The 22480-nt window shown below is 34.7% G+C and overlaps 1 protein-coding gene across 1 annotated transcript in view; it reads right to left on the bottom strand.

Annotated features, from left to right (window-relative positions):
• The window catches only part of GPC5 (glypican 5), a 685014-nt gene that overhangs the window by 404247 nt on the left and 258287 nt on the right, over window positions 1–22480 (bottom strand). Inside the window, exon 3 of the mRNA XM_036893786.2 lies at window positions 9473–10167. Within this exon, the coding sequence (XP_036749681.2) occupies window positions 9473–10167 (695 nt within the window). The remainder of the gene's footprint in view (window positions 1–9472; window positions 10168–22480) is intronic.

Raw genomic sequence — 22480 nt, 5'->3', positions numbered from 1 at the left:
CTCTGAAAGATTTTAAGCATAATCTATTTTATATTTGGAAAGATTATTCTGACTTCTGCATGGACAGTAGGCTAGAGAAGCTAAAATGATTATGGAAACTGAGTCCACTGCAAGTTCTGTCAGTGCAGCTGTACCCCCAGCTCCTAGATTCCCACCGTCTAGTAGTGCTTGGTACATTGAAAGCACTCAACACGTGCTTGTGGAATGTTTGGATAAATGAGTAAGATCTTCCATCTATACATTTTATCTGACCCAAAATTTCTTGACCAAGAAAAGCAGTTTGTCAAGGTCTGAAAGTTTACTATCTGGGGGGAAAACACCTTTTATATATGGGGGGAACGTTTTTCTCTGAAGGACCTTGCAGCATTAATGAGAAAATGTCTCTAAAACTATTTTTGGTGTGTCATTTGGATGATATATGATAAGACATATCGTCCCTCTGAGTTTTCAAAGCCTCAAGAAACATATGCCAACAAAAAGGACAAACCTATAAATGGAAATTATTTACTGAAATATGCCAGTTCTCCATCTGCATGAGTCCAATTTCAAAATTACACATTATAACATTTTATAACAGCTTTATTGTTGTATAATTCATGTGCCATAAAATTCACCTTTTTGAAATGTTTAATTCCATTAATTTGACTATGTTGACAGAGACATGAAACTGTGTAATTTTACAATATCTTTATCACTGTCCCCTGCAAAAATAATCCTATAAGCATTAGCAATAATTCTCTATTCCCCCACCAGCTCTTGTAATCACTAATCTACTTTCTGTCTCAACATTTTCACTATTGTAGACATTGTATGTGAAAAAAATCATATAGTGTGTGGTCTTTTGTGACTAACTTCTTTTATTCAGCATATTGTTTTCAAGGTCCCATCATATTGTAGCATGAATCAGCACTTCATTCTTATTTTATTGATGAATAATATTCCGTTGTATAGTCATAAAACATTTTATTTATCCATTCATCAACTGATGAACATTTAGGTCATTTCTACTTTTTTGGCCATTATGAATAAAGCTGCCATGTTGATTTATATATTTTTTTATAAACATATTTATTAAATTCTCTTGGGCATATGTCTTGGCCTCCAGGTCAAATAGTAACTCTATGTTTAACTTTATGAGGAACTGACAAATTGTTTTCCAAAGTGGCTATACCATTCTACAATCCCTCCAGTGATGTATGAATGTTCACATTTCTCCACATCTTCACCAACACTTGTTATTGTTGATTGTTTATATTATAGCCATCCTAGGGATGTGAAGTAGCATCTCATTATCTCACTGTGGTTTTGATTTTCATGTTCCTAAGGACTAACAACGTAGAGTAACTTTTCGTATGCATGTCAACCATTTGCATACCTTCTTTGAAGCATGTCTATTTAAACCTTTTGCCTGGTTTTATGAGGTTATTTTTTATTGATGTATTGTCTAATTGCACCAATTAGTCCCTCAATGCAAACATTAGTTTGGGGAGTATAATACATAAAAGAGGTGTCTTATTTCTGATTTTAAAGCAAAGGCTTCCAGTAATTCCACTATGCTCCTGGAATTATGCAACCATTATAACATTTTTCAGTTTTCCATTTCTATTACATTTTATATTTAATGTGTATGTTTCTTTCTATTATGTTTGTATCTTGATTTGTTGTTACATGTATGTTGATGTGATTTGGCACGTTCTCAATGATAGATATTCATTATGGATTACATCCTTTATTGTTACAAAGTATATTGTTTCTTGTTTGATTTTTCTGTTTTGTTTTGTGTTTCTGTTGCTGTTCTGTATTCACCCTCTAGGAACATCCTCTCCAACTCTCTGCTGACATGTTTAGACCGCTAACTCCACTCAGGCCTCCAGGGTAGGAATATGACCCAACGGTAGCAAGTCAGAGTGTAGCAGATGCCTCAGGGAGAAGAGGAGGTCCGAAACCAGAGCAATACGCAGAGCAAGGGAATTTTGATCAGTGAAAAATAAGCCTAATACTTCTTACTAAACTAGAAAACGATGAGCTTAGACGTTTTATGTCCTACCTTGTTAACACTTGGGAAACATAAAAGCTTTTCTTCTTGAAAAGTAGAGAAAAATTCTGATAACATTTTTGAGGAAGTAGACTAAGTCAGACCTTCAGTTATCTGTCCCATTTGACTTTTTAGTTATATGGTCTAATAACCACCCCCTTCCTTAGGACAGTTTAAATGAATGTGAGTTTTGTCACTTCCCACCAAAAAAATTCCATTCATTATAAGCAATAATTTTTCTAGTGTCCTTGTTTTGTCAGTGTATTAAGTCAAACTATAATATTCAAAAAGATATGACTCTAAAACTAATATGCAATGAACAGTTATGAAAGATTTCTTCAATTACTTGATGAAGAAATAAAGCTGCTTGAAGGAGATTAACATTATAGTCAGTGAGAGAAGGAAACTGGAATATTATTCCGTTAGATGCAAAAAGGAAGATTAATATTTTTTAGGTAAATAAAATAATAACTGCAGTTTATTTTCTCAATAGATAAAAATAACTTGTAACTCAACAGGACAAAAATTATTTGCAATGTATCAATCTTCTATAAAACAATATCTAAATTTACAGAGCATAGAACAGCCCTTATAGTAAAATAGTAAGTAAAACTGAAAACAGTACATGTAATCAGAAATGACTGAGGTGATTTGCCCTATTATATCATCAAAAGAATATGGAGTAAAGTTTTGCCTTCTTTTCACTCTTTGGATAACTGTTTTACAATACTTACTATTTTATTGAGGGAAATGATAACTATACAGCATTTGACAATATAGTAGATTGTTATTAGAGTCATTCTCTATCCATTTGGAGGATAAAAGTTTCCTCTTGCTGGAGGTCACCTTTAAACACACAGTTCTTGCCAAACTGTGATCTCCACCATCAAATATCTACTGTTGAAGGTATGAGCTGGGATCTTCTTCAAATGAGATGATTAATATTGTACAAGCAAATATAGCTCAAGAGTCAGGAAGAGTTTAGTAAATATCTGAACACTGACCCTCTCTTGCCCTACAAAGTGCCTTTCCCTGCCTTCTATTTCTATCACCATTGACATTTACTTTGGGTAATTTTGCAACAATCACAGCAGTAATTTCAATAGTGCCTCTTCTGCTTATTTTAGTCTCCAAATGAACACAAAGTTTTTTGTGTTTATTCCATTTCCTGGAATAAGGAAACAGCAAGCTTCCTCCAGAAGAATAAGATAGAGCTGTATGGTTTAAACAGTGATCTCAACATGAAAGCATAGAAAGAATTGAGTAAAGTGGGATTGAATAGCCTGGAAAGAAGACATCAGGCCAAGATGCAGAATAATAGCCTTCCAATATCTGAAGTCTAAGATGGCCAAGACTTAGTCCCTGTCTTCCAAGCAAATCTAGGGTACTATGAAGGCAATTTAGGATGCAGATGTTCATTCACCATAAGTGAACTTTCCACTGTTGAATTTTCCAGCAACTAGAGCTGCCCACAAATGTGATAGGTCACTGCTCTGGGAGATATTTGTCCAGATTTCCCATTATTAGCCTTCAGACCTTCATAAGACACTTAATTTTTCCTATCTTAGGAAATCAGGTAGAAATAAAGAATCATGGTTATCATATTTATTCTCAAGTAATTCATACCACAATCTTTCTCAGAAAGATGAAATCACAAATTAATCATGCAACATTTTCAAAGTCTAATGAAATATCTCTTCTTAAATTATACAAGCTCTCTATCTAATGTGTTCCTAAAAAATGTAGATTTACCTCATATAAGATACATGGATTTTGACTGACCCTCACCACTGCCAATGACTTCTACTTCAGGTGAGATTATCAAAGGGCCAAATTGATCCCCATGATCAAGCCTCCCTTAATTCACACATCCAGGGGGCAAAACTCCGAAATATGAAGGATTCAAATCTAATCAGGCAGTGAAGAAAATTTTTACCAGCAGAGGTTGAAAATCCTATAAAAATATCTCAATATGTTGTAATATTTATTTGAATAGAGAATCAGTGGACAATAGAATTATTCTTTGACTTAATTCTAGCTAGTACATTTTTGCCGCATTCCACAGCTGAAAAGAATTGAGAGAACCCACTAATTATTGCTACATGCTACTGTCACCAATTCCATAATTGCAAGCTCTCTGCCACTACTTAGTGTGAAGAATTAAGTTACTGAAAACCTTTAGAATACATAGAATGATAGAGCTGGACTGGATGACCCCATGGTCTAATAAATATTCCTTTTTCTTCTTTATTAGCTTATAGATTGTACCGTTTTGAGTTAGCCCACTATAATTTCTTTTTTTTCTGACCTGTATTTTACCCAGGAAGTTTATATTTTTCCCTTTCAATTGCTACTGATTTAATTATTACGCCTTTCCCTTTTTTCTTGTCAAGCTCCAGTCTAACTTCTCAGAAGAAGCAGTTCATTTGAACAATTATTAATCACAACATCAGCCTACCACAGAAGTTATAACAAAAATGAGGCAAAGGTAAAAATGGTAGCTTACATGAGTGAAAGCACCTAAACAAAAAGTTTGCTTCAGAAAAAAAATGCTTTCTAGGCTTTTTTGTATTTCATGGATCTGCTGGAAGAGGTCATCAAGAGGATATAACTGTTGGTTGTCATATGAGCTGGAGCCAGACAATTGGAGGCTACCTACCCCTCTCTGGTCTTTAAAATGTACATTCCCCTTACCATTTCCACACTAGGAACCATTTCAAGGATGCAGCCTTGAGAGAGTAAAATATTGCCTAAACCTTATTTGTCTCATCATCCCTACTATTCAAAATTTCATACGCAGTGATTTTTAGGAAATTGAATATCACATTATAAAAGAAAGATAAAATTAGTGCTTTACCATAAATAATCCAAGCTCTTATCTTAATTTTCCTTTCAATTTATATAGATATAGATGGATAGATGGATAGATAGATAGATAGATAGATAGATAGATAGATAGATAGATAGATAGATAAATAGTAGATAGACAGATACGTAAAGACATATGATTAATTTATTGTGTTTTCATTCTACAGATTCACTTAAAGGTAGATGATGAATATGTAGATAGGAAATGATGAGATATTTATCTTAACAACATAGCTTAATTAGAGTGCATTAGTGTCTACAATTCACCTTAAACTCAATTTTGATAGGTATTAAAATTGAAGTGGAGGGCTATTCTAAAATAATTTGAATGCAACCAGCTGGATCTCTATTCATAGTGCATAGGTAAGAGATGTGAAAAGTTGATTATCTATTCAAAAATAGAGAGTGGGACTTTTATTTCTTGGAAAGTATGCTTCTGAACCCATTATAGACTTAAAAAATATTCTGTGGTGGTAACCCCCAAGATGGCAACAGAGGAGGCTCCTGACTTCCATAGGAATGTGCCTCCTCTCTCAGATACACAGAATATAAAGCTACACAAAATATAATTTCCTCTGAAAGAAATCCAGAAACTAGCTGAGTGACCCATACACATTGGGCAAATGAGAAAATACACATCAAAATGGGACAGAGTGAGAGACACTCTCACCATAAACCTCACACCCAGCACAGTGTCACACAATCTGGACGAACCTCCAGTTCCCAGCTGTGGGAACACAGGACACCAAAACCTAGGAGATGCAGCCAAAGCAGTTCTAGGAGGGAAGTGCATAGTGATAAATACCTTCATTAAGGAAAAATAAGATCAGAATTAAAAAGCCTAAGTTTACACCTCAGGGAGATAGAAAAAGAACTAAGTTCAGAGTTACCAAAAGGAAGAAATAACAAAGATCAAAGTAGAAATAAATGAGAGACCAGATGAACAATAGAAAATAATAAAATTAAGAGCAAGTTTTTGAAAAGACAAAAAATTGGCAAATCTTTAGCTAGACTAAGGAAAAAGAAGACTCAAATAAAAATGTAAGTGAAAGAGATGTTACAAATGATGCCACAGAAATACAAAGGATCATGAGAGGACAATGAACAATTTGACACCAACAAATTGGATAACCCAGAAGAAATGAATAAATGCCTGGAAACATAGAACCTACCAAAACTGAATCATGAAAAAATAGGAAACCTAAACAGACCAATACTGAGTAAGGAGACTGAATCGATAATGGAAAACATTTCAACAAAGAACATTCTCACTGGTGAATTCTGCCAAATATTTAAAGAAGAATTTTATTTTTTCAATTATATCTCAGTAAAGCTGAAAAATGAATTGTTTCTAAAATTGTATAGAATCAAAGTTCAGCTGAGTTTCTCGGTAATTTTTGTTCCATTGAGAAGATACTGAAATATTGACATTAACCCAGGTTCTGCATTCTCATTCCTTTAATAAGTTAAAGAATTAAATTATATTAATAAGTAATGGGCTAACTGCAATTTATAGCAAATATGATTTCAAAAAATATTAAGTTTTAATTTACAAAATGAATAAATGATTTCCTAATAAGAAATTATTCAATCATTCAATCTTATTTGAATGATTCCTTTTTAGGAAACCATTTTTATTAATTAATTATAAATTAATATCCATTAATGTTAAAACATTGTATTTGCATATTTTCTGAAAATTCCATTGTTTTTTTCAATCAAGGAAGATCTTCACAGTTATTTGTTTACGTTAAATGCCAATTTTAAATATTCTTTTAACTCTACACTACAATAAGAAAGGGCTATTTACTTTGGGAACATTTAATACCAAAAATCAATTAAGTATTTATAAATAATACAATGTGATTATGCTTGGTAGGATTTTAACACCATGCACAAGGTATTAATATAACTGTGAGGGCTCACTTTAGTCTCACAAGAACTCTATGATGTAGGTATTGTTATTGCCCTTTTTCACCAAAGAGGAAAATGAAGCAGAGATTAAATAATGTAATACCGAAACTCATAGCTAGTACGTGGTAGGGACACATGTGAAATCCAGTCTGACAGTAGAGACTGTACTTTTAACCTTTATAATTTGCTGGCTCTCTGTTCATGCTCTATTTATAATCACCAGAGTAATTCAAAATTAAAATACTCTCTTAAAATTTTAGGTTTTGTTTCTCTAATGGCTTACCAAACATATTTAAAATATTCTCAGGAAACAGAATGTGGGTTTTTTTCACTAGTTAAAATTCATCCAATGAGAGTGTGATACATTATGTACCTCTATAGATTTCTTATGTAGAAATATGTATTTATTGAGACTAGATTTGGAAGTACTAGATCTCAGAGAGACCACTTAAGGAATGTGAGAAAGTCATTACTTGCTGGCTCTCAAGTAATTTACTTTGAATTTGTTAAATTCATTGATGTGTGAACTGGTTATCAAAGCTTGTAAACAGTTTATAAATCACTCTGAAGTTGGCAGAAATAAATATTAATGAGCAGTTTTCAAGAAATTCAAAGTGTTTCCCCTTTTTCTGTCACCATAAGTAAAAAAGAATCACAGTTGTTTTATTTAGAAAAAAAAATCTACAATTGATTAGTATTAATTCATGTTCGTCAAGATAGCCATAGGGCTATTTATTATATGAAGTTGAACTATTTGTTTAAAAGAAAAGCAAATCCACCTAGGGGTTTCATAAGACAAATTTTTGTTTAAAATGTTATAAAACACAAACACAATGATGATTCTAATCCTTTGAGATAGTAACTAGTTTTACTAAGATTTGCTCAGGTATGGCCTCCAAGTAGGGAAAGAGAAAAGCAAGCATCTCAAATACTAAGTGCCTACCAATATCACAGCCTTAATGACATTATCCCATTGAACCAGGACTTTCTTCTTCACAAAGGACAAAACAGACTCAATGGGCTTTTAGTAGCTTTCCCAGGCCATGTGACTAACAAGTAAACAAATTCAATATTTGAAACATGTCTAACTACAAGCCTGTGTTATTTTCGTCTTTGATACAGGAAAGCATAATTTTCTACCTTATGGTTTTAAGGATATAAAAAAGCCCTCCAGGTCTCCAAAATATATAATAAAAATGTTCTTAAGCTCAATTCATTGATACATATTAGAAAACTCTGGTCCAGAGCAGTTTGGAATGCCCCAAATTAATAATCAAATCTAGACTTAGTTTCCAATTTCTCGCCCCTGTTTTCTCTTTTGGAGATAGTACTATAATATTAACATTTTGTTTCCTGGACCTAAATGCTTATTTCTCATAACACTGAAATACTTGAAATCTTAGAAGTCTTTTATATGTCATTTTGAGTTGGTTTATAATAATATCCCTTCCAAAAGTTCTGGTGCATGCTGGATCTCCCTAAAGGGATAAGCAATTGCCAAAAGCCCAGAACCACTACATGTGGTCATGACTGCGTTCACTGTGCAAGGACACCCAGCTGAATGGATCATGGAAAGGGAGTGGAAATCCAGCTCACACTCCACCTGCCAAGCATATATCATGGTGTGGAATCTACCTAAAAAGGGCACCATTTCTTATTTATATAAAGGCAACATATAGGTTCACTCACCCAGGCCCTGAAAGTTAGGAAGAAAAGGGAAGGAGGTGGTTGGACAAAAATATTTTTCAGATCCTATTTCTATTAGAAATTAATTAAAGGAACTGACTTACAAAGCTAATGATGAAGATGCTTATTAATGCAATAAATCAATGCCAGTTGTAGGGACATATACTTTGTTGGCACTGAGAAGCATAATTTTATTTCAGGAAAAAAGATTCATTAGGATAAACATCAGCAGCATGTCCTATGCACTAAGGGAGCCTCTATACTAAGGAATATTTATGAAAATGGCTCTACAGAAAGTGGGAGAAACAGAAAGCTCTCATGTCCTTTGATTTGATGATTTTGTTTCTTGAAGTCTTCTTGGAATAAAATACCATGATGCTGTATATACCACATTTTGCAAATGATCACACCATCCCTGTGGCAGCTTCAGGAGAGTCTCTAATGAAACACTTTTGAACACTAAGATATCAAGTCTTCATTTAATGAATATATAATTGGCATTTTCTATTTTAATACTGAATACCTTTGAAATGCTAATACCTGCTCATTTTTTTTAGTACCAGGCGCCATACTACATTGTCTGTATACATATTGCCTATCTTCCCAAAAAGAATACTCCCAAAATTTTGTTACTATTTTCTTTTTTTAATGAGGAAACTGAGGCTTGAAGAAGCTAAGGGACTTGCAAACTATTGGCAGACCAAATTCAAATTCATGCCAGTGCTGATTTTAAACCTGAGCCCTCCCTCTCTCTCTCTGAATTAACCCAACTTATGATGTAGGACATAAAAAATATCTTGAATCGACTATGACAACCCATGCAGTCTCCCACTATTTCCTAAGGCATTAACTTGTTAAGATGCCATATTTTAAAGGACATAGTGATGTGCTTTTAATCCTTGAACTTTATGTCTATGGATAATCCTCGAGTTCTAAGAAATCAGAGAGGAAATGCAGAGGGCCGCTTACCTGTTCCAGTAACTTTTGTCCATCAAGGTGAGCCTGTATCATAGCATCATTAACAAGCAAGTGGAAGTTCAGGAGCACGTGTTCAATGTCATATGTTCCATGCATGGCATCTGAGAGCTTTTCCAGTGACTGGATGTATGCATGCCAATGTGGGTTAAGCTCTGTCATGTGTGCCAAGCAGCCCCTCATGACATTGAGGCAATATCCCATGCAAGGCTTACTGAGAGTCAAGCCCTGGCAGTGAGGACAATACTGCATCCTCAAGAGAGCTCTGCTGCACTCTTTGGAGAAGTGCAGATGGTCTGTGGTATTGATGACTTCAATGGCCAGATTCAGTGCCTGCAGAAATGTGCGGCTGGGCAGCAACGACCTCCCCAGCTGCCCCATTACTCTTTTGGGAATATTACCAAATGGGCTAATGTCCCGGCGGGCCATCCGGATGCATTCTGAGTATTCCAGGGAACTGTCAGTCACACCAGGATTAATGAGATGATTGTAGACTAGAGGGAAAAGATTGTCAAAGAATCTGTTCACGAATTCTTCAGGATTAACATCCGCACCAAATACGTAGAGTCCTATGTCAGTGAAGAACTCTTGAACTGAAGCAGCTGCCTCTAGGGCCATGTTCCTGTAGGTGTTGCAAAAAAGTATACTGGTATAGTTTTCTGCTTGTCTGATGAGATTTTCAAGGGTTTCTGTAATGAAAGCAGAGGTAAAGGATGAAAAGGCTTAGCATTCACACTAAAACTGTTCATCCATCTGTTCCAGACAGTAAATGAGCTTAATGCATCAAAACTAACTTAACGATCTAAATGGAAATGCTCAGACTACTAAACCCAATTTCACTCTCCACAGATAATGCCTGGTCAACAGTGGACATTACATACACCACACAAGTTTTATAGAGATGTGTTTCCTAGAATCAAATACTTTTCTAAAGTATAAAAATTCAAAAGAAGTTACATGTATTGTAGTTCCTAGGTCCTTATCTATTTTACTCCATAATCATTCATAACCCACTGATAGAAAATCAATGCCACTGAGAAAAAATTTACGATCATGAGTTCATTATTTATAAAAGACAATGACATTAAATACTTGATTCAATACCTACTATTTTTTATAGCTTTTCACTTTTTCTCAGAATGAGAACTAGTACATTACATACTAGTTACGACAAAGATGGCCTAAATTCTCAAATGGAAGCCTGACAACCTTCAGACCTCCAAGAATGTTCAAATTTTTAAAAAAGTAAAACAGTTCATGATTGAATTACCCCTAAATTGTTAAGCTTTGTTAAACACTAGGAAAGTCATGCGCAATATTAATTTGTGAAAATAAATATTTTCATGACTACCTTCTCAACTAATGTCTGTTGTTCTTATCATCTTTTCTGCAAAGAACTTTCCTGTGGGGCATTTTATTTACTTACTAAATACTGATGCTTCCAAATCAAATTTTCCACAGAAAGAATAAAGAGTAACTACCCACAAATTAAGGGAGTTGTCGGTTGTATTAATCAGCAAGTCAAGGTTGTATTTCAAAATGACAGCTTAAGGCAGCAGTCAACCACCTTGCATATACTAGTCATTACTTTTTATAATTAGCCTAAATAATGATACTGGAGTGTATCAATATATAATTAATTACAAAATACATCAATAAAATTATCTGCCATAACCCTAATCCCATAGTTATTTTTTAATTAGGTTGTAAAAGACCACACAATAGATCAGTAATCAAACCACTGAACATATTATAAAAAGAGATGGAATGACAGTAAAATAAAATGAAATAATAAACAGCAAGGGTACAAGAAGACCTACTAATGAAGTGGAAGTGTATCATGAATATGCTACAATGTCCTAAACAAAAAAATTGAAAACAACCAAAAAAAAAAAAACACTTCCATGAAGAGCACAGACAGATAAAATACACTTATCATGTATTCTGATTCTATCCATCGTGGGCCCTAGTGTAATATATCAAGGTATATGCTATAAACTGAATATTTATACCTCATCTGCCAAAAATTCGTATGTTGAAACCTAACTCCCAGTGCAACAGTATTTGGGAGTGGGGCGTTTGGGAGGTGATTACAGCATGAGGCCAGGAATCCATGCTTAACCAGCAGCCAGTGATTCAACCTGGCTTGTTTTTGAAACATTGCCACTGCAGATAACCTATCGATAAAATGTTCTCTCTGCTTTACAGAGTGGTTCAACGAGCATTCCCCCGTGAAAAGTCTGACCCCTCAGCTGCAGTCTCAGCCCCATACTCTGCTGTCACACATCCGCAAGAGTGAGAGTGAAAAGTGACTTAAACCTTTGTGATTGGAACCGAAATAAAAGTGGTAAGCTCATTATTTTCAATATTACAAGCTCATTTTTCTCAGTAACTTTGTGTGTGGCTATGAATTGTGAGTTTTGTTGCAAAATGATTTTGTTTACCAACTATGGTTAAATAACAATATTTGCAAGTGATTTGGGTTTTTGTAAGATAAAATTAGGATGGAGTCAAAGACACTCATACAACAGGCGCTCTTACATGCCCTCCACCAGGTTAGGTTTTCTATAGATGTGTTTCTGTGACTGATTATCTGCCAAATGATTCTCAGTGCAATAAAGGTTGAATGCCACCCCCGGCAATACAAATGTCCCATTTGATTTCTGCTGGCTCTAAATAATGATCCGACACAGTGATTTTTGTGGAGAAACAAGTTTATTTATAAATCTCAGTCCCAATAAGTTTTAAAGAGTCAGGAATATATAGAATTTATCATTTTAGTTGTAGTAACTAATCATTTTGCAAATTAATTTATTGTGAAAGAAATAGTGAAGAGAATAAACTTAATAGTTATGAGTATCCACTCAAAATAAAATCAAATATAATACTTCAAACTTTACTTCTTTTGTAAGTTGGCCTGAATTATTGGTAACAAACTAATTTGACTACTGTTTGGGTTAGTAATTAAAAAGTAAATTTCAGAAAAAAGTGTAATTTTTATTTTACTTTACTTCCAACTAATTTTCCTCTGATTCAGATTTTTTTTAACAAAATTACTAAACAGTTGATGGAGATTTTAGGAATCATAGGTATAGCTACATTTTAAAACCTTTCCATTATCTTCTATGCTTTAAAATTTTAGTTTTCACAGCTATATATTGATTTTACTACCCTTTGAAAGGAGAGAGATTACATGTTCTCAAATATCAACATTCTGATTATTTCTAAAATACCTAAACACAAAATGGCTTTTTGAAATGGACTTATTCTGTAATAATTTTTCATTATGTTAATGACTCATGATAACATTAAGGGTTTTTCTTTCAGTCTGTATTAAATCTGATATTGACACACTCCGGTTAATTGTATTACCTAAACACATGTTAGGTATGTATTTTTGAACATGTATATTTGTAATCCTAAGCATTTCCCAAATCCGATCAAGGGTGAAAACTATAAACAATTCTTCTATATACATTTGGTTTTTTTAAGGCTTGGGGAAAAACACACTTCTGTGAATTTCTAGTCCTAATGGCTTCACAAAATTTTAATATATAAACATATCAGAAGCTGAACAATCTAGAAGCCAATCTATTTGATGATTTCACTAAAATTTTTTAATGAAAAGTTGTAAATTCAGAAGTTGAATTTACTAGAATTATTTGTTTGTATTAACTCTGAATTTACAAAACTATCACTCTGCTCCCCTTCTTTGCTTATCATGGAGTTGAGTGTTTCCATTGTATGAAATTAACATTACAATTTTAACAGGAATTTAAATGCATAAAAAGACTTGTCAGGTGAACAAAATATTTTGCTGCTCTACCAAAGAATAATCTACATATAAAGTCAATGCTTATAAATCCAAGGCAGGTTAGGTACTGAATAATTCGTCACATCTACTTAATTATTAAAGAGAAACTATACAGCTCCTTTTATTACGAAGTTTTAATAAATAAGAAAAAAAAACACTCTCACCTAAACTATACAATAGCTTTCTACCGATGTGCTAAAAATTGTTACAGATACTGAAAATAAGTAAACAATTGCTGGGCTTGCTTAGGTCTTTAAGGAATAAACTAGAAAAAAAGCATCTTTTTGTTGTATTTCATTAAGAATTTCAGTAAGCTCTTCTTTTCAATGATATCAGTTCAAGTCTGTCAAGCCAGAAAACTCCCGAATTTCCTTTTAATGCCTAAGAGTGGTAGATTGAATAAAAAGCTACAATCTAATTACTGATTGAATAAAAACATAATTTCCCCCAGTTTTAAGAGAAAATTAATTTATGTATTATCTCATTAAGTAGAAAGTGAAGTTGGAATGCATGAAGTTATCTGCATCAACTTCAATTTTCATCATTAATATTCAGTGAAAATTTAATAACCAAACACCTACAAGTAGAAACTTTATATGAAATTTTTCCAGCCCTCATCACCTTTAGAGAGATTTTATTATGCATACAACTGATAGCTGACAATTACATTAAGGATTTAAACTTAAATAAAATTGGTGGAGGTAAAATCACGGGATATTGATTTAAAATTAAATGTGAGAAATTGCAAAATCAGTGAAGATTTATATATAGGCAGGTAGCTTTTTGCACTAGGAGAAAAATAATTTATAGGGTTTTTATTGCTTTAAGATAAAGATGATTTCAAAACATAATAATCATGAAACAATTTATAATAACCTCCACTGAACGATGTGAACACTTTATGACCCTTTTGATATTTTAAGTTATTTTTAATGTATGAATAATTTACAAAATTTGAAGTGTCTATTATAATTTAAGACCACAGGTATCCTCAAACATAGCGATGTAATAGATGAAGAAGTATTAAATGATGTCAGCCATGGGTCATCAGATGATTTTACAATGTGTCTCTGAGAAACTTTCAGTTTAAATTTACATATTTGGGCATCACAACTGTGAAGTCACAGATTTTGTTACTGCATCAGAGCATTCATTAGCGCGCTGTTGCTTTAGAGCTACTTTTTGTCAGAAACTGTGTATCGCCCTGCATTGAATTACATAGGAGAATAGGTAGGTAGACACACACATTACAATGAAGTGTAATTCCTTCTGCATTTTATTTTATTTTATTTTTGTTGGTGGTGGTGGTTATTTATTTAATTTTTTAAATTTTTTATTAATGTATGATTGATATACACTCTTATAAAGGTTTCACATGAAAAAACAATGTGGTTACTACATTTACCCATATTTTCTAGTCCCCACCCATACCCCATTGCAGTCACTGTCCATCAGTGCAGCAAGATGCCACAGATCCACTATGTGCCTTCTCTGTGCTACATTGTTCTCCCCGTGATCCCCCACACCATGTGTACTAAACATAATACCCCTCAATCCCTTCTCCCTCCCTGCCCCCGCCACCCTCCCCTTTGGTAACCACTAGTCCCTTCTTGGAGTCTCTGAGTCTGCTGCTATTTTGTTCTTTCAATTTTGTTTTATTGTTATACTTCACAAATGAGGGAAATTATTTGGCATTTGTCTTCTCTGCCTGGCTTATTTCACTGAGCATAATGTCCTCCAGCTCCATCCATGTTGTTGCAAATGGTAGGATTGGTTTCTTTCTATGGCCGAAGAGTATTCCATTGTGTATGTGTGCCACATCTTCTTTATCCATTCATCTACTGATGGACACTTAGGTTGCTTCCATACCTAGGCTATTGTAAAAAGTGCTGCAATAAACATAGGGGTGCATATGTCTTTTTGAATCTGAGAAGTTGTATTCTTTAGGTAAATTCCAAGGAGTGGGATTCCCAGGTAAAATGGTATTTCTATTTTTAGTTTTTTGAGGAACATCCATATTGCTTTCCACAATAGTTGAACTAGCTTACATTCCCACCAGCAGTGTAGGAGGGTTCCCCTTTCTCCACATCCTTGCCAGCATTTGCTGTTCTTAGTTTTTTTGATGCTGGCCTTCCTTACTGGTGTGACGTGATATCTCATTATGGTTTTAATTTGCATTTACCTGATGATTAGAGATGTGGAGCATCTTTTCATGTGTCTGTTGGCCATCTGAATTTCTTCTGTGGAGAACTGTCTCTTCATATCCTCTGCCCATTTGTTAATCAGGTTATTTGCTTTTTGGGTGTTGAGGTGTGTGAATTCTTTATATATTTTGGATGTTAACCCCTTGTCAGATACGTCATTTACAAATATATTCTTCCATAGTGTTGGATGCCTTTTTGTTCTGTTGATGGTATCTTTTGCATTACAGAAACGTTTTAGTTTGATGTAGACCCATTGTTGATTTTGTTTCCCTTGCTCAAGGGAGTTGCATTCAGGAAGAAGTTGCTCATGCTTATATTCAGGAGATGTTTGCCAATGTTGTCTTCTAAGAGTTTTATGGTTTCATGACTTACATTCAAGTCTTTAATCCATTTCCAGTTTACTTTTGTGTATGGGGTTAAACAATAACCCAGTTTCATTCTCTTGCACGTAGCTGTCCAGTTTTGCCAACACCAGCTGTTGAAGAGGTTGTCATTTCCCCACTGTATGTCCATGACTCCTTTATCATATATTAATTGACCATATATGGTTGGGTTTTCATCATGGCTCTCTAGTCTGTTCCATTGGTCTATGGGTCTGTTCTTGTGCCAGTACCAAATTGTCTTGATTATTGTGGCTTTGTAATACAGCTTGAAGTTGGGAAGCATAATTCCCCCTGCTTTATTCTTCCTTCTCAGAATTGCTTTGGTTATTCGGGGTTTTTGCGGTTTATTATGAATTTTAGGACGATTTTCTCTAGTTCGTTGAAGAATACTGTTGGTATTTTGATAGAAATTGCATTGAATTTATAGATTGCTTTAGGCAGGAAGGCCATTTTAACAATATTAATTCTTCCTATCCATGAGCATGGGATGTGTTTCCATTTATTGGTATCTTCTTTAATTTCTCTTATGAGTGTCTTGTAGTTTTCAGAGTATAGGTCTTTCACTTTCTTGGTTAGGTTTATTCCTAGGTATTTTATTCTTTTTGATGCAATTGTGAATGGAATTGTTTTCCTGATTTCTCTCTCTGCTAGTTCATTGTTAGTGTATAGGAAAGCCACAGATTTCTGTGTATTAATTTTGTATCCTGCATCTTTGCTGAATTCAGATATTAGAGCTAGTAGTTCTGGAGTGGATTCTTTAGGGTTTTTTATGTACAGTATCATGTCATCTGTAAACAGGGACAGTTTAACTTCTTCCTTGACAATCTAGATACTTTTTATTTCTTTGTGTTGTCTGATTGCCATGGCTAGGACCACCAGTACTCTACTGAATAGAAGTGGGGAAAGTGGGCATCCTTGTCTTGTTTCCGATCTTAAAGGAAAAGCTTTCAGCTCCTTGCTTTTAAGTATAATGTTGAGTGTGGGTTTGTCATATATGGCCTTTATTATGCTGCGGTAGTTGCCGTCTATACCCATTTTGTTGAGAGTTTTTATCATGAATGGATGTTGAATTTTGTCAAATGCTTTTTCAGCACCTATGAAGAAGATCATGTGGCTTTTGTTCTTCTTTTTGTTGATGTAGTGGATGATGTTCATGGATTTTTGAATGTTGTACCATCCTTGCATCTGTGGCATAAATCCTACTTGATCATGATGGATGATCTTTTTGATGTATTTCTGAATTTGGTGTGCTAATATTTTGTTGAGTATTTTTGCATCTATGTTCATCAGGGATATTGGTGTGTAATTTTCTTTTTTTGTGGTGTCTTTGCCTAGTTTTGGTATTAGAGTGATGCTGGCCTCATAGAATGAGTTTGGAAGTATTTCCTCCTTTTCTATTTTTTGGAAAACTTTAAGGAGAATAGGTATTAGGTCTTCACTAAATGTTTGATAAAATTCAGTGGAGAAGCCATCTGGTCCAGGCATGCTTTCCTTAGGTAGGTTTTTTATTACAAGTTCAATTTCGTTGCTGGTAATTGGTCTGTTCAGATTTTCTGTTTCTTCCTTGGTCAACCTTGGAAGGTTGTATTTTTCTAGAAAATTGTCCATTTCTTCTAGGTTATCCAGTTTGTTAGCATATAATTTTTCATAGTATTCTCTAATAATTCTTTGTATTTCTGTGGTGTCCATAGTGATTTTTCCTTTCTCATTTCTGATTCTGTTTATATGTGTAGACTCTCTTTTTATCTTAATAAGTCTGGCTAGGGGTTTATCTATTTTATTTTCTCAAAGAACCAGCTCTTGCTTTCATTGATTCTTTCTGTTGTTTTATTCTTCTCAATTTTATTTATTTGTGCTCTAATCTTCATTATGTCCCTCCTTCTACTGACTTTGGGCCTCATTTGTTCTTCTTTTTCTAGTTTCATTAATTGTTAGTTTAGACTCCTTATATGGGATTGTTCTTCTTTCCTGCAGTAAGCTTGTATTGCAATTCTGCATTTTATTTTAACAAAAATACCTTCCTATAGTTTTAATATGGTAACATTTAACAATTATTTTAATTATCAGAAGACCACTATAGCCACTCTGAAGATATACATATTTAAGTAAAAGGAGTAATGACCTATTTTTCTACTCCAGAAGTGTTTATACTACTAAATCCATCCCTATGATATTTGCATATTTCCTCAAATTTTTCATAAACTAAAATGTGTATTAAAAGTTTTCTAGAATGTTAATTTAAAGACATTTTTAAATGTTATGTAGTATGATTTATACCATTTTTCAGGAATTAGTGATCTATACAAATAAATAGTGAGTGGGATGTTCATCTGTACCACCAAAAATTAATGTATTGGTAAATAATTGGGTCTCCTAGGAACAAGCACCACATGGAAAAATGGTTTTTCAACTTTTCTCCTCCCTCATTACCCTCCCCATTAATTTGGATTATCATGTAGCTTCATATTTACTTATAATATTGTATAATCATTTATGTACTGAAAATCAATTTATGATTTTAACAAGAACTTAAACTCAAGCACTTATGTAACAGATGAAAATGCCAAACAACTCACTGTGGATTGTTTTATAAATTATTGCAGGGTGAAGATTTTAATTCAAATCTAATCATCTTTTTAAAAAAAACAGAAACACAATCCATAAATATGTAACAGTCATATAAAACAATTTCTTACTCACTAATTTTTACAGTCTATCTTTATACAGAACCAAAAAATGAACATCCTTTATTAGTAGTTCTTCCTCTTTTGTTTTTGTTTTTTGGTTAATTTCATACTCTAACATATTACATTTAAACAAAGACTTTATGTCACTTTGCCTCATCATCTCTACATTCATTTTCTCTTTTTGGGATCTCAAGAAAATAAAATGTTCTATATTTACAGCTTATATTGATGCATTGCTCATTCCCTCTTCAATTGCGTTCAAATCTAGTTTCTTTTCTCACTCACTACTGCATTTATCCATTTAACCACTATTTTTGAGCATCTTTGTAGATCTTAAAGTTTCTGTCCTCATGAGGCTTAGAATCTAAAAAGTAGGAGACAAAGTATAAAAGCAAATTCATTAATTAAATTTATTATTGTGTTAAGTACTACAGAGGGAAAGAAAGTACAGTGGAAAACAATGAGGACACTGTTTGGATATCTCTAAGTCAATCTGACCATAATTAACTCAATAACAGACAAAAGTACATTCCCTGATTAATGTGTTCCCAACAGCAAACTTTCTGAATTTACCAGATATGTGCCAACTATCCAAAGTGTGTATAATGTTAAGTTATTTGGCAAATTAAAAAAATTATTTTGGGGCAAATTGGTTTTCTAAAGATTGACCATTTAAGAGAAGGTGTGCAGGAAAGCCATCCCTGAGGAGGCAAATGCTTGTTTGAACAGAGACCTCAGTGATGAAGAAGACCAGCCATGAGAAGTTGGAGCATGGCTGGCAGGTTCCCAGGAGCTGGAGTGCAAGGTTCTGAGGTGTAAAGAATCTCACTGACTGAAAAATCCTGAGGAAACTCAGTGTGACTGGTGACGAGTGAGTGAGAGCTGGGGTGAAATGTCAGAGGAACCAGAGCCACCTCACAGACCATGGTGAGGGGGTAGGTTTTGTGGAATGGGATGCTGCCAGAGCATTTTAAACATGGAGAAAGGTAATCTGGTTTGTATATTAAAGCATCAAAGTGGCAGCCTAGAGAATGCATTGCTGGGGCAGCGGCAAGACAGAAAACAGGGAGTCCAGTTACCAGGCTCTGATAACAATACTGGTAACAGACATTGGTAGACTGGGGTTGGTATTAGTTGCAGTGATCACATTGGCCATATGTATTGAATCACAGCCAGCATGACTTGGGGTTGTAGCGAGGGAAGCATAGTACAGGATAACTCTGAAACCTATGCTTCAGTAACTAGGATGCACAGCAGTGCCTGAGACAGGCAAGACTATGGAGGCACCATGTTTGTATGCAGTGGGAGTTGGAAATGTAAAGGTCTATTTTGAATATGTTAAGATTAAAACGTCAATTAGAAGTTCAAATGAAATTTGTCAGTACACAGATAAAATAAAGTGGGTCCCAGGGGAAAGTTGAGGCTGGTAATCTAAGCATGATTGGCCTGGAGAGTGTAGCCATACATGGCCTGGAGAGGAAGAAACGAAGAAGAGAAGACAGGGCAGAATGTAGAGATGAAAGAACAGAAAAGCAGCCAGCAAGAAGAATGAGAATAAGAAGCCAGTGACATAAAATCAGGAAAATGGAGTGTGCCAGAGACCAAGAGAAGAAAATGATTCAAGTAGAAGTAATCCATCATGTCAAATGCTATTAAGAGGTCAACTGAGATGAAAATAACAATTGACCACGGGAACTGACAAGAGAGAGGCTCTTACTGACCTTGACAAGAGACAAGAGCTGCCTCAGCAGAATGTGAGCACAAAAGAGAACAGGAATTGAGGCAATTTATAGACAACTCTCTTGCAAACTGCTGTAATGGAAGCAGAGAACCAAGGCAAGAACTGGAAGGAAATACAAAGTCAAAGGTATTTTTTTTCTAAGGGAGAATTTACTGATGTTCATAGGCTGAAAATAGTAACTTGACAGACAAATAAAAATCAATGATTGAGCAAGGAGCATGGGAATTGTGGGGCAGAATTCTTTGAACAAGCAAAAGAATGCAATCTGGGGCACAAGTGGATACCAGAATACTGGGTAGATGAGTGGAGGGCTAAATTGCCAAGAATGATGGCAAGAGAAGTGAAGAGAAAAGCAGTGATCCAGGTGATAAAATCTTGAGTTGATAAGAGACAATAACCAGAACTCTGATAAGCGACAGTATGGAACACTAGCAGGTAGTCTTCTGGAGCGCAAGTCAAAGGGGATTTTCCTGAGGAGAAGGGAGTGACCGCAAGGGTCAAGAAGCACACCTTCCCCTACCGTGAAGGAAACTGCTCTCAGTTGTGCTGTAGCTTGAGACAATGGAAATGTATTCTTTCACTATTCTGATGCCAAAAGTAAAAATCAGAACCACTGGACTGAAATCAGGATAGGCCAGGCCAACCTCCCTCCAGCGGCTCTAGGAAAGGATCCGGTGGTTGCCGGCATGGCTTGGCTGGTGGGTTTCTAACTCCAGTCTCTGCTTCCATGGTCACATGGTCTTTGTGTGTGTCTCAAATCTCCCTTAGTCTCTGTCTTTTAAGGATATTATGTGAGTGTTTTCAGGGACCACCCAGATAATCCTGGATAATCTCCCCATCTCAAGATCCTTAATTTAATCACATGGGCAAAGACCTTTTCTCTATATGAGTTAATGTTTACAGTTTCAGGGATTACTCCCTGTATCTACAGAGGCTGATATTGAGCCTACTATAGTACTGACCATGGTAATCAAAAAGTGTCTGCACTTGACTGCAAACTCAGGAGACAGTGATTCTAGCCTGATCCCTTCCACATATCAGTCATTTATCCTCCCTAAATATCAATTTCATCATTAATAAAATAGATATCATAGTTTCAATGCTGACTGTGGGTCGAGGGTATCTATAAGATTCAAGTGAAATACGATACAGGACAATACCAGCTTGCCTTTCGAATAATCACGAGTGCCTTTCTTTAAGAGAGACATTGTAATTCTGTATGCAGGAGACTTACTTCATGTATTCTTATGTGATCACGCAGAAAATAGAAAAAATATGTAATTGAGGGTAGATATTTAACAAAATTAATAATTTTTACTGCTTCATCAGGACATTTAAAAAATTTTTTCCCAAATATAGTATATAAAAAGTTCTAGTTTTCCTAACATTTTTTTTGAAGTATCATTGATCATCTTATACTGGTTTCAAATATACAACACAGTGGCTCAACAGTTACTCATATTATTAAATCTTCATCCCCTCTAGTGTGGTTACTATGTATCAAGGTAGAAAGTGTAACAGAATCATTGACTATATTCTCCATGCTGTACTACCATCCCCATGATCAACTTATATTGTGACTGTGAATTATTGTGCCCCTTTATCCCCTTCCCCCTCCTCCCCACCACTCCAACCTCTCCCCCTTGGTAACCACCAGTCCCTTCTCAGTGTCCGTGAGTCTACTGATATTTTGTTCTTTCTGTTTTGTTTTGTTTTTATATTCCACAAATAAGTGAGATCATATGGTATTTGTCTTTCTCCACCTGGCTTGTTTCACTGAGCATAATACCCTCTAGCTCCATCCATGTTGTTGCAAGTGGTACGATTTGTTTTCTTTTTATGGCTGAAGAATATTTCATTGAGTATATGTACCACATCTTCTTTATCCATTCATCTATTGAGGGACACATAGGTTGCTTCATCAGGATAGTCTTAAATAAAACTGGATTCTTTATCCTGCCAGGTTTGTAGATGTAAAGATAACAATGACTATGAGTATAGTTTGGTGCCACTAACTTAATTTCTGCTAAAGCTCCAAGAATTTTGCTCCCCACTTCATCTGCACTATCAATGCAAATGCCAAATCAGAGAATAAGGCAAATCATGTCTTAATCATATTATGAAAACTGTTTTGACTCCCCATGCACACTGAAAAGATCTTAGGAACCCCACA

This window comes from Manis pentadactyla, chromosome 17, assembly GCF_030020395.1.
Source record: "Manis pentadactyla isolate mManPen7 chromosome 17, mManPen7.hap1, whole genome shotgun sequence".
Lineage (NCBI taxonomy): Eukaryota > Metazoa > Chordata > Mammalia > Pholidota > Manidae > Manis > Manis pentadactyla.
This window is presented reverse-complemented; position numbering and strand designations above follow the sequence as displayed.